Here is a 15,091-nt window from a genome sequence, read left to right on the forward strand (position 1 = left end):
AGTTGGATAAGGAGTGAAAGGGAGATGGATGGAGAAGGCATTTCATTTGTTTGAGACAATTTTCAACTGCAAGTTAATCACATTTGATACTTTAGTGAGTTTTTTGTGAGTGAGTTGGTTAAAATAAACGGTGGAAAGATCAGTATTTCTGGACCACAGTGGAGCTCTGTGGCATAGATAAACAGAAACTAGATCCAGATGGTTTTGGTCAGTTTTCTGAGATTTGTTGACAACAGAAAGAGAGAAGAATTTAATCAGACTTAATTTTGGTAATGTGAGAAGGCACAACTAATTTAGCACAGCTTCGCTAAGCTGTCTCACATGTGTTCATCTCTTAAAGGGCTTTAATGTCACTAACACTATGTTGCCTTTTCTCTCATTTGTACCTATAAACAGATGCTAATGATAAAAGGTACAGTTGATGTTTAGTTGACGTTACAAAAATGCTGTTATTGCTTGTTTGAAGACATGTTGAGTGTTTTGGCTTAATGTTTTAAAGATGTCACAGAGTTGTAAATTTCATTGACTGTGGTCTGAAAAGTTCTCATGTTTCTTTGTTTGACAACTTTTTTGAGATGACTGCGGTTCTGCAGAGTCATTCAGCAGATACTGCAGCACTGTTATCTCTAACTTTGCATTTGTTGAGTCATTCACAGACATGTTGTCAGACAATTATCAAGTATCTAGGAGTGCATTTTATTAAGAGGTGGCTTCACTCTGCACATCTGTCTACATGTCTGTGATGTGTTTCTGCTGCATGTGCTGCAAACAAAGTGTCAAACAGCATGCTCTGCTGGACATGTTGTGTAATAACATTTCTAAATTATTGCAAAGAGGTTCAAATCTTTCAATTATGAGTCTTGCTAGCTGTGTTTACACAGAATTTATTTTTTTGTACTTAGGGAGTCCCTTTAAGGTCCCAGTTAAAGATGTGGTGGACTCTAGTAAGGTCAAAGTTTCTGGTCCTGGAGTGGCGTCAGGAGTCAGGGCCAATATCCCGCAATCCTTCACAGTGGACTGCAGGAAGGCCGGCGTGGCGCCCCTGGCTGTGGCAGTCACTGCTCCCAAAGGCATTGCAGAGCCTGTAGAAGTGACTGATAATGGAGACGGGACTCACACAGTGTCCTACACGCCGTCTGTGGAGGGACCGTACTCAGTGGCTGTAAAGTATGCTGAGGAGGACGTCCCACACAGGTACACAGCTGTAACGGCACAGCAACAGAAGGAGTCGGGCAACTTTTGTGAAAATGTATAAATTTGATTTGTTCTGGTTTGTTTTAATTGAACTGCTGACACCTCAAATCATGAACTTTAGCTAAATTTAAGATTATATGAAACTACAGTGACTGATTAACCAGATAAAAATGCATGAAAAGCAGACCTTTTGTGTTGATTCACTGTAACAGCCAAAGGTGAACACTGTATTACTCTATCACTGGTAATTTTTGTCCCTTTGATATCTGCTTGCTGTTGTGGTTCATACTGTTGTTGATCAGTCTGTACTGTCTCTGATCTTTTAGTCCCTTCAAGTTTCGGGTTCTGCCCACTCATGATGCCAGCAAAGTACGAGCCAGCGGCCCCGGGCTGACCAGCGGCGTCCCCGCCAGCTTCCCCGTTGAGTTCAATATCGACGCTAAAGACGCTGGCCAAGGCCAACTGAGCGTGCTCATCACGGTCAGTATCACACACATAAGCATACACACACTAAAGTAGACCCCGCACTGACTGTTCTTCACTTCCTTCCTCTTCAGGACCAGGATGGTAAACCTAAGCAGCCCACGATCCATGACAACGGTGACGGTACATACCGGGTATCATACGTCCCTGACCGTGCTGGCCGGTACACCATCGTTATAAAATATGGTGGCGATGACATCCCAGCATCACCTTACAGAGTCCGTGCTACAGCAACTGGTGATGCCAGCAAGTGCACCGTGAGCGGTATGTGATCAGAGTCTGACAGGAGTCTCATTTATTTTTAGCAGTTTGATTAATTCACAACATGTCCTCCACCCAGGTTCAGGTGTGGGTCCCACTGTGGCCATTGGTGAGGAGCTGGGTCTGGTAGTGAATGCAAAGGGTGCTGGTAAAGGGAAAGTGAGCTGTGTGGTGGTTCAGCCCGATGGCACCGAGGTGGAGGCCGAGGTGCTGGAGAATGAAGATGGCACCTTTGACATCTTCTACACTGCACCAGCTCCTGGGAACTACGTCATCTACGTCCGCTTTGGAGGGGAAAACATCCCACGCAGTCCCTTCAAAGTCACGGTGAGAAGAGAATGCATATTAGACAACTCCGCCCACCCATTTTGAACACTTTGGATGACCAAGTCAACTGCTTTCAGAGTATCAAACATGTCCTTGTACACTGATTAACCTCATCTTAGTTTGACTGTTTTGTTTGTTTTTTCCTGCTCGTCAAATTGGGCCTTTCATCGTCTTTCCTTGCGTTTGTGTGGGAGTGATCATTTTGTCCACAAAGTCATGTCACAGTGGAAGTAATTTTATTTTAACTGATATGCATTTCAGTTTTAGCAAAAGCGTCTGTCTTTAGGCTGCACAGACAGATAAATGGCATTTCTTGAACTCTGATGTGATCAGATGTGAAGACTAAGATTTAAGTGGATAAAAAAAAAAAAAAAAAAAAAAAAAAAAAATGCTTTTGTGCTTACAGCCGGAGCCTGGCCATACCATATCAGGGATATCCGACATATCAGATGGTGTTTAGAGCAGTCTGATGCCTAAATTTTTGGCTGGACAATAAAGGCCAAATGCATAATGGCTCTGCTTTAGAGAAACTTGCATAACTAATTAGAAATTAATATCCTCAAAAGCTCCTCAAAAATGGGGGGCAACAAAAATATAGGTGGAAATTGATGCTGTTCTTCCCTTATATTCCTAAAAAGTTGATTCCAGCCTGATAAGTGGGTGGAAATATGAGAACTTGATGTCATTTCTTGCTAATAAGGACAGAACATGTAAGCTGTTTCTAGTCATTAATGGAAACTGCTGGTGGTGATCGCAGGTGTTTGTTTTCCACTCCAAACAGAACTATGGACTTGTGTAAAGAGACTCCCACATATATATTTACATGGATTGACTGACTGGTTGTGTGAGATGTGTTAATCCTTACTGTCATGTCACCAGGCTACTGATGAGGTACCCATGATGAAAGGGCAGACATCTCTACAGCAACGGGCCGCTCCCCCTGGGGCTGGCTTCAAGCCATGGGTACCCCATTACACACTCTTACACACTTACACATGTTTTAAGCCCTTCAGCAGATCGTTAGTGTCCTTTTGAGACATCTGATTCCAACTTTATTCTGCAGCAGGACAATTGGCCTTAAACTGGGGTTAGAAACATTAATTGGTTCATGATTTGAATAATAATGGTAATGGGGAGGGTTACATCTTACCAGTTTGGGCATAATCACTGACTCTAGTCTTTAAGTTGAGTGAGCTGCAAAAGAAATCAGATGTTTTAGAAGCTCTTTGGAGGTGCAGGTCTGTCAGTAAGCTTATAGATATTGTTCTTCAGCTCACCTGAGCTCTGTACTACAAAGTTATTCAAACAGGGATCTTTCTATTATCTGGATTCCTTTAGCCTGATATTGGATCAGCGGTCACATGAAACTGGATATCCACTTGGTCAGTTAACCCACACGTCATGACTTTTTCTACTAAAAATGATCCCTATGAGTGTCACCTACTCCATTGTCAGATGATAATAATAAAATGGTGATTGTAAAAAATCTCTGAAGAGCAGAAAATTATAACGGTAACAGTGTTGGAATGAGGATAACAGAAATGCTCTAGAAAATTGTAAATCTGGTGATTTTAGTGCACAGAGCAGTAAACATTTTAAAGTTATTAAGTTATCACTGAGTGCCTTTTAGTGCTGCTGATTGTTTCTAAGGTGATGGCTGTTAATAGATCTTTAACGCTTTAAACTGGGTGCACTTTAAAGTACATTTTACTGTACCACAGCCTAAGAAAGGGGAAGGAAACTGCTGTATTTTGGGGGGCCTATAATTTAAATAAACTTTATTGATTAATTTGAATGGGTATTGTTGCTGTGTGTCCTGGGTGCAGGGCTCAGATCTGTACTACGAAGCAGGATTTGTGGCTCAACCTAAAATGGCAGCACAGTTATTGTTTCATTTGTTTTTAATACTTCACTTGCACTCATAGCATAAAATATCACCATGTTCCTTTTATGATGCAGATAATATAATATACAATTGTAATTGTAGAGTTGATACTGATAAATCTGTTGACAGCTGAGAGCTTTCATCCTTTGAAATAGGCTTTATTCTTAAGACCTGTCCATCTTCATGTGACCGCGTCGTCTGATCGCTCTGTGTTAGGATGGCTTGAACCAGATAAGAGAGAAATCCTAGGAATGTTGAACCTGCCTTGTAGTGCAGGCCCCAGGGTTGGTTAAGGCTGTGCTGCAGTGTGTGGTTTAGGTTGTCTTTTCCACTGTTTGGAGGACAGTATTTATATAATACACTTTATATTCCCACAGACACACACCCTCTCTGTTGCAGGTGAATGGCTGCTGGTTGAACACTTAACTCCTCTCTCACTGCACTCCTTAGTGTACTCACTCGAACACTTTCTTTCCTCCATGCCATCGCTTCACTTTTTGTCTTAGCCAATGGGATCGCAGCAAACTTCTAACATCATCATGAAACGAACCACTTGTGTGCGAGATGCATTGCAAAAAGGTGTTTTTGAGGGAGGGGGGGGCTGTTGTGGTGGTAACCTCTGCTCCTCTTCTTTCTTGGTGCACTCTTCATCACTGTGGCTGCATCACAGAGTCACCCCATCATCACAGTCATCCACTTCTTCCTTCCTCATCCTTCCTTCATTGCACAACTCCTTTTCAGGATGCCCTTGTGTGGGCAGGGCTTGGAGGCAGCATGTTTGCATTTCAGGTTGCTGAGAACATTTCCCCCCTTCACTGGCATGCTAAAGTCTGTCTTTCTGCCTGTCTTGTATTCAGGTGAAGTCGGAAAGCTACCAGCCAGATGGTGCGAGTGTTAACGGCAGTGGCTTCAGACCTTTCGACATGGTGATTCCTTTCGCATTCAGGAAGGGAGAAATCACTGGTAAGGAAGAAAGGGATGGATGGTCTCAGTGAATTTGTGCTTATTTGAGGTGTTGAGAGACATAAGGTTTTATCATAACAAAAAAGCACCAGCCATTCTAGAAAAAATTTTATAAGTTAGTTAAAACTTCACTGCACACGGTAATGATTAAACACAAATGTAATTCATTCAGATCAGCAGAGGCTAACGGACACATTTTTCAGCTTTCTGGGTTTCTCTGCAGTACAAAAACTGCTTACTCTGCCAGCTGCAGCAGTAAATACATTTTTTGTGTGAATCGACAGATGTTAGTTACCAGTAAAATGAAATGTGGCTGAGACATTCATGGGTTAATATAATCAGTTTAGTTATTAGAAATGACACAGTCTGTACAAACTAATATGTTAAAGTGGAATAGATCAGAGTTTAAGACACTGACCAATAAATGGACAGTCTGACTCTTCCATTACAAAAATGGCTAATCAAGAAATTTTTCTTACAGGTGAGGTGTTGATGCCTTCAGGTAAATCCGCTCAGCCTCTCATCACAGACAACCTGGATGGGACGGTCACAGTGCAGTACTCTCCTACTGAGGCCGGTCTGCACGAGATGCACATCAAATACAACGGCACACACATCCCAGGTAAACACGTACACTCATGTGACATTAGCACCATGATTAGAACCCTTATAGTGAGAACTACAGCCTGCTGCTCACAGGGGCCTCAGTTTGTCGGGGTAAATCTTGGCGGGGTGTCTGAATTGAGTTCTGAAGTGGCTGGTTGGGTTTACTGAGGGCTCATGAATTTCACAGTATTATTACTGCTACTGCAAACTTAGTTTGCTGTACTTAGGTTAACTATATGTGTTGCAGAATCTCCCCTTCAGTTCTATGTGAATCATGCCAGCAGTCCCAACGTCACAGCCTACGGTCCTGGTCTGAGTTATGGTGTCGCCAACAAGTTAGCTACCTTCACAGTCTTCACAGAGGACGCCTCCGAAGGTACGGATTATACATTTTATTTTTCATTATTTAACAGTCTGTTTTGACTCAGTTCAGTCTCGCTGACCACGCCTGTCTGTCCAGGAGGTCTGGACCTGGCTATCGAGGGTCCGTCCAAAGCGGAGATCAGCTGTGTGGACAATAAAGACGGGACCTGCACCGTCAGCTACCTGCCCACGCTGCCAGGAGACTACAACATCCTGGTCAAATACAATGACGAGCACATCGCTGGCAGCCCGTTCACCGCCAGGATCACCGGTCAGGCACCAATGCAAAATATTAGTACTGTAAACTGTCTAGCACTGTAGCTTGTTAGCTCACTTGTTTAAAAAAGTTGAGCTTGTTTAGACAAATGATTATTTTGCTACTGATGTAGACATAAATTCAGATTTTTTTTTAAAAAACATTAAAGAAATTAGTTTTTACAGTTCTCATCTCAATAATTTACCCACCGTTGTCTCCTCTGGGTTTGCTATATTTTATCATCTAACACTTTACCTTCTTGCTTCTGTTCGTCTTTCAGAGGACAACCAGCGGCGCTCTCAGGTCAAACTGGGCTCGGCTGCAGATTTCTCTCTGGACATCAATGAGACGGACCTCAGCCTGCTCAGCGCCAGCATCAGGTCGCCCTCTGGACGTGACGAGCCCTGCTTGCTGAAGAGGATGGCCAACAACCACATCGGTAAGATCCACAAAGGCACATTTTAGAAAAATAAAATAGTACAACATTTACCGAAATTGCTCCTCTCGCCTTCAACTCTTTTCTCCTCCTCACAGGTATCTCCTTCATCCCCCGGGAAGTGGGCGAGCATAAGGTCAGCATCCTGAAGAATGGTCGTCATGTCGCCAACAGTCCCATCACCATCATGGTCGTCCAGTCTGAGATTGGCGACGCCAGTCGAGTCAAAGCTCACGGTGACGGCCTCGTCCAGGGAACCACCTTCAACAACGCCAGCTTTATAGTCGACACGCGGGAGGCAGGTCAGTGTCAGCCCGTTCTAAACAATGCATTTATTTTCTGATATAAACTCATAATTCTTACTTTCAAGCACTATTAATGACGTCAATGCCAATGATGGCGATCTGTGCGATCTGTTTCCAGGTTATGGCGGTCTGGCTCTGTCCATTGAAGGTCCAAGTAAGGTAGACATCCAAACAGAGGACATGGAGGACGGGACCTGTAGAGTCACTTACTGCCCGACCGAACCTGGAAACTACATCGTCTCAATCCGCTTCGCTGAGGAGCACGTGCCAGGTAGAGAGGAGAAAAAGTAGCTGAAAAACAGTTTCAGTGTTCTAATGAAGCGTGCAACTTAACGAACGTGTGGCGTCAACAGGAAGCCCGTTCACGGTGCGGGTGACGGGTGAAGGTCGTATTCGGGAGAGCATCACCAGACGACAGAAGGCGGCGTCTGTCGCCAGCGTCGGGAGTGTGTGCGACCTCAGCTTAAAGATACCAGGTACACAGACATTTGGTGCCTTTGTTCATGATGTTGCGTGTGTGTAACACAAACTTTAGGAAAAATAGAAACAGATTTTTTTTTTTTTTTTTTTTTTTTTTTCCCCCCAAGGCTGTCTCTTTAAGTAGATCAGAGCTGCTCTCTGTCTGAAACTTTAGCTTTTTCCGGTTTTTCCTCACTGCTGCTCTGTGCTGACTGTAGTCTCTTTGACATTTAACTTTTCTTATTTCCCTGTTCTGTCATTCCCTTTCTATGAGAACTTTTCACTCATCTGTCTCTTATCTTTCATCGATCTTTTCCTTTTTTCTTCTCTCGTCAATCATGTCTCTTCTTCTCCTCAGCTTCTCCTCGTTTCCTCCTCTACTGCCTTGTTCCCTTCTCATACCCCTCAATCCTTTCCCTTCCTCTGTATGCTCTCTTCCTCCGTATGCTCTCTTCCTCCTCTTTTTCCTCCAGTGAGCTGGTTCCTCCTCGTCCTGTCTCGGCAGCTCCTTTCTCACACCACCTACCGCTCCTACTGCTCTCTCTGGTGGTCTGGAAGATCCAGTGTTCCCATGACTCATTCCTCTGCTGCTACCCGGAATCAGAACCTGTCTCCTGGCTGCGTCCGGCTAGTCTCTGGCCTCTCCGGTCTGGTGCTGGCAAGGGGAGCCAGAGCAGTGAGGGGTGTTTGGGTTGTTGATGCCCCCTATTTGGGACGCAGTGCTAGGGTGGAGGGTGCGTTGTAAAACTAGCTTTAACTGCTTTATTATTATTATTTTTTTTTTTTAAGTGGGCATGAAAGAGATTCCACCTCGTCTTTTATCAGTTTGTTTTGCGACAGTTTTTTTTTTTTTTTTTTTTATCACACACAACAAGGAAGGAGTTCTTGGCTGCTCCTACCTACAGCAGCGCCAGTATAAGATTAGGGGAACTTTAGTTTTTATTTTTGTGTTACAATTTTGATAAAGACAACTAGTTAAAAAGATATAAAAGCAACCCTTGTGACCCTCAAGGCAGGTGTTCTTGGGTAACTTGCACAGTTGCATTTGATCTGTAAGTTGTGAACTGGATGGTAAAGTTTACACTGTGCAAACAATCAGTCGTTCACTGTATGAAGGACCTTGTTGCTTCTGATTATGTCTCGGAGGTCGTAGCACAGTTTAATTTGAATTAAATTTCCTTTTGCAGCCTTTTCTCATTTGCCATGCGTGTCCCCCTCTTACTGTTAGAACAACAAGTTCTGGTTTGTTACAGCTTTGATCTGAATAACAATTAAAATAACAAGTTTATGCATGATCATGTGGTGAATCCGTCAACAAATGCACACAAAAGTAAATGCCTCTTTCCTCTTTTCAGCGATCGACATGCAGGACGTCACTGCTGAGGTCACCTCCCCCTCTGGAGCCAGTCAGCCAGCCGAGCTCGTGGCCACTGGTAACGACGCCTACTGTGTGCGCTTCGTGCCCACAGAGATGGGCGTGCACAGCGTGAGTGTGAAGTACAGGGGCGTGCACGTGCCGGGTAGCCCCTTCCAGTTCACTGTGGGGCCGCTGGGAGAGGGCGGGGCTGGCAAGGTGAAGGCCGGAGGTCCAGGACTGGAGGGAGCACTGGCAGGAGAGCCAGGTACGCACAGAACACCTGATCCAAAAGTCTGATGTCCATTAAATGTCAAAATTAAAGAAACTCATCCTGTTCCTACCACAGGGCAACACTGTTGTCGAAAAGCAAAACCACAAACAGCTGCAGTTTCACAATAAATAAAGTTCACACAGTGCTACATTGGTTTTTACACAAGTACTTTTAAAATGTGGACCGATGGAGAAGGATCTGTGTCTTATGAAGTTTCATTTTTCTTGTATCTTTTCACCAGCTGAATTCACGATCTGGACGAGAGAGGCAGGAGCTGGTGGTCTGTCAGTTGCCGTGGAGGGACCCAGCAGGGCTGAGATCTCCTTCGATGACCGCAAAGACGGATCCTGCGGCATCTCTTACGTTGCTCAGGAGCCTGGTAGATGATTCGCACACGCTCACGGTTTACCTGTTGGCTGTTTGTTGATGCGTTAGACTGAGTTTCCTTCTTCCCGCCTCCTTTTCCAGGTGATTATGAGGTTTCGGTGAAGTTTAACGACCAGCACATACCCGACAGCCCCTACCTGGTTCCTGTTGTCGCTCCAGTGAACGACGCCCGTCGCCTCTCTGTTGCGGGCCTTCAGGTGAGGCACGAGGAGACACCTCCACACCCAGCCTGCCCTGCTTGATTAAAGGGCTCTGATGAGGCACAGTTGCATAAAAATGTGACTTCATTAGCAGAGCAAGGACTCGAATGGTTTGGGCTGTTAATCATTCATTTTAAATTGGATTCGAAGCGCCATCTTAAACAGCCCGAGTCGGTCGATCCTCAAAGCACAGATACTCAGGTTAAACTAAATGTTCTTTATGCAACTGGTCTCATGGATATGACCGCAGCCAGGCAAACGCATGCAGTTTCCAGTTTGACTAAAAAAGGGTTCAATCCGCTTTAGGTTCACTTGGTGTCTTGAGTGGGTTTACTCATTTCAGTTTAGCTTTTATTAATTGTTTGAAAGTGTTCAGTTTTTAGTATTTAATGTAATTATAATACAGGTGTGGGTTTGTCAGGTGTAGACTTTTAGATACTCCAGTATAAACATGATAACTGGGGTTTGAATGGCAGACATCCCAGCAAAGCTTCCAGATGGTTGCTGGGTTGAAGGACTTTATCACATAGACGATGAAGAAATTTTTTATAAATTGAGTTTTATGTGCATTTTATCTTAAGGATGGCCACTGTTTCACATGTTTGTACTAGATATATTATGTAATGTTATCAAAGTAAAAGGCTCTTTAGAGTGGCTGAGTTTGGGTACCTGTGGTCAGGAAGTCATCCGTGCAGTTTTGCCTGGCTCTGGTCAGCCCTCGCTTTGTCTGGTGTGGAACTGTTGGTGTTTCTCTTGTGTTTCATTTAAAGGCTTTTAACAGTACAATCATCCGTTTCATCAGCTCCCGGGTGTCCCAGCTGCAGCAGACAGACTTCCTTGTCTTCTTAGAGACTGTAGTTTGTTTTTGTCTGTAGCTTTAGACATTCTTCTGCTCTGAGTCTGCATAATTTTATGTTTGTTCATTTTGGCTCTTGCAGTTCAGACAGCAGATAAAGATCTTGGTTCTTAATGAGAATAATAAATCACTGCTGTAAGACCAAGGAGATGGAAACGCTTTAAACCAAAAAGTAGATCAGCTTTATGACATTTTTTTCCTCCCTTCAATTTGATAAAATAGTAATATTAAATAATTAATGCAGACTTTTAAAACCTTAAGATATGGCAGTATATATGGCACACATCCTTTAAATAAAACAATACTATAGATTTGTGTAAGTACTGAGCCTCTGGATACTAAAACAGTCGTGTTCTAAAACATTTCATCTGCCCCTGTACTGACACAGTAAATGATACCAGCGTCGGTTACTAATGTTAACATGTTAATTTATGTAGTGTTCTTGGTTTTTAGCTCATATCTGCATGTGATGAATGTCAGAAATGCCAAAGAAGTCACCGTGGCTTTTATGCAGTGATTTATTACATAGTTTCTCCTCCAGAGGGCGCAAACGGGGTCATTTTTATTTTATTAAAGTCCCGCTCTTTGTGCTGTCTCTAGGTAATGACAGTATCTGTTTAAAAAAAACACAAAAAAACTAATGCCTGCAAATATTAAGCTTTTAAAACTCTAATATTGAGAAGTTCCTTTAAGACTGTACTAATAATAAGACTAATGTACTGACTGTCTAACCTTTCTGAGTCTGTCTGCTGGAGTTGCACTAAGTGGAGCTCAGGTAAGAGTAGAGCAGAGGATGTGCACTGAAGTCATTTGTTTTTAGCACTCTGATCTTCAAAAACCAAAGTGTGCGTTCAAGTGTTTAAGATGTTTTCTCAGTTTTTCCTGTTCGTCAAATGTCCGTCCTGTACACTGACTTTGTGCGAAACCGACAGGAGTCTGGTCTGAAGGTGAATCACCCAGCATCCTTTGCGGTGCGTCTAAATGGAGCCAAAGGCAAGATGGATGCCAAAGTCCACAGTCCCTCTGGAGCTCTGGAGAAGTGTGTCGTCACAGAGCTGGAAAGAGGTGTGTGTGTGTGTGTGTGTGTGTGCGTGTGTGTGTGCGTGCGCGCCTGTCTGGTTTTTTTTTTTTTTTTTTTTTTAAATTGTAAAGGTGATTTTCAGAGGATTTATGGAAACTTCAGTAAAGACAAAGGCACATACTGTGAAATCTCTGCAGCTAACAGACCCTTCTGTACTGTCTTCTAGACAAGTACGCTATCCGGTTCATCCCCAGGGAGAATGGCGTCCACACCATTGATGTCAAATTCAATGGCTCTCACATCCCTGGAAGTCCTTTCCAGGTCCGAGTCGGCGAACCAGGACAGACCGGAGAGCCTGGTCTGGTTTCAGCATACGGATCAGGACTGGAGAGGGGAACAACAGGTGAGTTACTGTTTGACCTGCTGCAGCCTTAAATTTTTCACTTCATAACCGGTGTGAGCCTGTTTAGAGCATAAAGTTGAGCAAAGTTCAGTGTGATTTATCCACTGCTCAATTTTAAGTATATCCCCTCTACAATAAAGTTTCACATATACCAGCTTGGAGTTGTATAACAAAACATCACACTCCTTAAATCTTGCAGGTACCCAGTCAGAGTTCATTATTAACAACACTAAGGCAGGCCCTGGGTCCTTGGCTGTGACCATCGAGGGTCCATCAAAAGTAAAGATGGACTGTCAGGAGGTTCCTGAAGGCTACAAGGTGCAGTACACTCCCATGGCACCTGGAAACTACCTGATCAGCATTAAATACGGAGGCCCAAACCACATCACTGGGAGTCCCTTCAAGGCCAAAGTCACAGGTAAAATGCTGCTCTTAGTTAAAGTTGGTTACAAAAGTTCCTTGATTCAGATTTGGATCACTTTGAAGTTCATCCAAGCCCAAATTCTGGTTTTAAAGCAATATAAACTACGGGATCAAAAACTGCAGACGTCACATATCCTCTTTGGCAGAGGTTCATTAACAATAAATAGCCATAAAATGTTGTTGAAAGCTGCTTATTCTGTCACCAGTGTTTCATCTGCCTGCACCACATGGTAAGGTTAAACTTTTTTTCTGCCTTTCAGGTCCTCGTCTTGTGAATGTAACGAACGCCAGCGAGACATCGACCCTGACACTGGATCCGGCAATTCGGGCATCCAGCAGCTTCACGCAGAGCGCCATGCCCAGGCTGGGTGACTCTGACGCAAGCAAGGTGGTGAGCCGAGGAGCTGGCCTGAGCAAGGCCTTTGTGGGCCAGAAGAGCAACTTCACTGTTGACTGCAGCAAAGCAGGTAAGGAGGAACTGCATGTAGAAGCCATCTTTTAAGAGAATAATTTAAGTATTTGCCCTCAGCGCACAGGTTAAAACTCCCAAAGATGAAAATTAACAGATTTAAAAATTAATTTGCCGTCATACTTTTTAAAACAAATATTGATAAAGCTGATATCATTAGTTTTACACTTGCATTTTGTTCTTCTACCTCCTCCCAGGTAAGAACATGCTCCTGGTGGGCGTGCATGGCCCACAGGTCCCCTGTGAGGAGGTGCTGGTCAAACACGTGGGCAACCTGCAGTACAACGTCAGCTACGTACTGAAGGAACGGGGCAACTACATCCTGGTGGTCAAGTGGGGTGAGGACCACATCCCTGGCTCCCCCTTCCACGTCACCGTCCCCTGATGAGCCAAGAAACCTTCCGTCTCTCCTCCTGTGCCGTTTTGCATCCCAGTTTGAGTTAAAAGACACATTAGCTGCACTACAAATAACTGTCCAGTGAACAAGCTGCTGAGCAAAGCTTTCTCTGCTAACTTTGTTTTCAGCTCAAATCAGATGATTTTTGAGGATTTTCTGAAGCAACTCATTTACATTTTGAAATGTTTCTCCTTGATATAGAAAAATGTCAGAATTAAAGAAAACATTAGAGAAAATAAATGCACCACTGAATAGAGACTTTGAACTCTTAGACACTTTTCTGGTAGTGAATCATTGAAGCGAAATGGTAGATGTACTCTAGTTTACTAGATTGAACTGACTGAAGGTAAAAAATCTAAAATCTGTCGATTTAAAACTGCCCTGGAATTTTCAATTGGCTCATGTTGCGCTTGAATTTTTATCCTAGATTCGTGAATTAACGTTTGCTGGTTTTACACAGGTAGTTCATCCACCTGCACATCAGCTTGTGTTGAACTGAATATGTTAAGTTTGAAGTGAAACAAGTGGATCCGAAGCTTTTAAATACCTATGTGCAAAAATATATATGCATAACTGGAATTTCACAGGACAAAACTCAGAACTATAGAGACACTTGACATGAGGTTTCCTAATGGTTTAACTGCATGTTGAAGAGAATATGCTGCTGGTTTAGCTGGGAACCGGGCGGTTATCGCCAGGTTTGTGCAGAACGTTTTCTCAACAAAATTACTGAACGACTGTGTAAAAAAGAAAAGTGATCATCTCAAACAAACATCTCAAAAAAGGAACTGGAGTTGTCTTTTTGTTTTTTTGTTTTTTTTCGTGTCATTGATTAATTTACTCCAAGACTAACTAAACTGTCAAACTGTACGCCAACTACTGATGTTTAATGTTTCTTGCGCCTAAACTAGCTGCCAGAGTCCCGCGTGTACTAAAGGTTGCCATAACGAGTCAGTGATTGTTTAAGCTGCCTTCACACTACTGTTTCCTGCACTGTTTGACAGACTACTTAATTATGTGCTGGAGTTTAGATGTCCTTCTATCTTCTCTGTTGTTTCTTCTTGTATTTTCACACGAGCAGATCTGACTCGGTTCTGATTAAAAACATTTTAAAGCAGATCTAAGATGAAAAATTAAAAGTCAGAACTGTAGTTTGTGTGTAAATCTGGAAATCTACATGAATTTAATGTTGTTGCCTTATCACTGCTACTTTTGATACTTAAGAGATGAAAGTTGTGGGGTGTTTTTTGTTTTTGGTTTTTGTTTTTTTGTTTTTTGTATGTGGGGTTTAAGGGGAGACTTCTCATTTTGTATTGGTGTTTTAATGTGAAACTAAACCCTGAGATATGATGTACATTTGATAATTAAAATAAAGAACAGTTAAGATGTTAGAGTTAAGTGTTTCATTTCATTGATGTCATGTCTCCAGCTGCCTTACAGTTTTATTGGAATGTGGTCAAGTGGAAAGCTGCCTTTTATTTGGCAGGCCGTTTTTACGACTGGCTTTAGTGCCAAATTTTGGTGTGCTTTATTTTGTATAGCAGGGTTATGGTGCTATGATTTTTGTTAGGGAGTGACCAGAATGGGCAGGATTACAAATGAATAGAGGGACAAGAGAAAAATCTATTATTTACAATGGGTTTTAAGTTTAAATTTTATTGAAGCACCTAATAATTCCTCATTGTAGCAAAAAACGATCATTGTACTTTGTCAATATCCCATAATCCACAAATTTTTCATAAACAGGATCTTCTTTCCTCAATATTATT

General features: G+C 42.9%; 1 protein-coding gene across 2 annotated transcripts in view; it reads left to right on the forward strand.

Annotated features, from left to right (window-relative positions):
- LOC116330702 (filamin-B) overlaps positions 1-14,713 on the forward strand; it is a 65,700-nt gene extending 50,987 nt beyond the window's left edge. Inside the window, exons 29-49 of one of the 2 annotated variants that reach the window (XM_031753114.2) lie at positions 903-1,194; positions 1,521-1,674; positions 1,752-1,941; positions 2,018-2,265; positions 3,145-3,228; positions 5,008-5,113; positions 5,595-5,735; positions 5,967-6,095; positions 6,180-6,353; positions 6,619-6,777; positions 6,873-7,076; positions 7,198-7,350; positions 7,433-7,555; positions 8,894-9,160; positions 9,408-9,545; positions 9,635-9,750; positions 11,542-11,674; positions 11,857-12,033; positions 12,233-12,451; positions 12,717-12,923; positions 13,123-14,713. In XM_031753114.2, coding sequence (XP_031608974.2) covers positions 903-1,194; positions 1,521-1,674; positions 1,752-1,941; positions 2,018-2,265; positions 3,145-3,228; positions 5,008-5,113; positions 5,595-5,735; positions 5,967-6,095; positions 6,180-6,353; positions 6,619-6,777; positions 6,873-7,076; positions 7,198-7,350; positions 7,433-7,555; positions 8,894-9,160; positions 9,408-9,545; positions 9,635-9,750; positions 11,542-11,674; positions 11,857-12,033; positions 12,233-12,451; positions 12,717-12,923; positions 13,123-13,310 — 3,602 coding nt within the window. In that variant the 3' untranslated portion in view covers positions 13,311-14,713. The remainder of the gene's footprint in view (positions 1-902; positions 1,195-1,520; positions 1,675-1,751; positions 1,942-2,017; positions 2,266-3,144; positions 3,229-5,007; positions 5,114-5,594; positions 5,736-5,966; positions 6,096-6,179; positions 6,354-6,618; positions 6,778-6,872; positions 7,077-7,197; positions 7,351-7,432; positions 7,556-8,893; positions 9,161-9,407; positions 9,546-9,634; positions 9,751-11,541; positions 11,675-11,856; positions 12,034-12,232; positions 12,452-12,716; positions 12,924-13,122) is intronic. The other variant, XM_039612750.1, reaches the window with a different exon arrangement.
- Positions 14,714-15,091: the final 378 nt, after the last annotated feature.

Source organism: Oreochromis aureus, linkage group 5 (genome assembly GCF_013358895.1).
Source record: "Oreochromis aureus strain Israel breed Guangdong linkage group 5, ZZ_aureus, whole genome shotgun sequence".
Classification (NCBI taxonomy): Eukaryota; Metazoa; Chordata; class Actinopteri; order Cichliformes; family Cichlidae; genus Oreochromis; species Oreochromis aureus.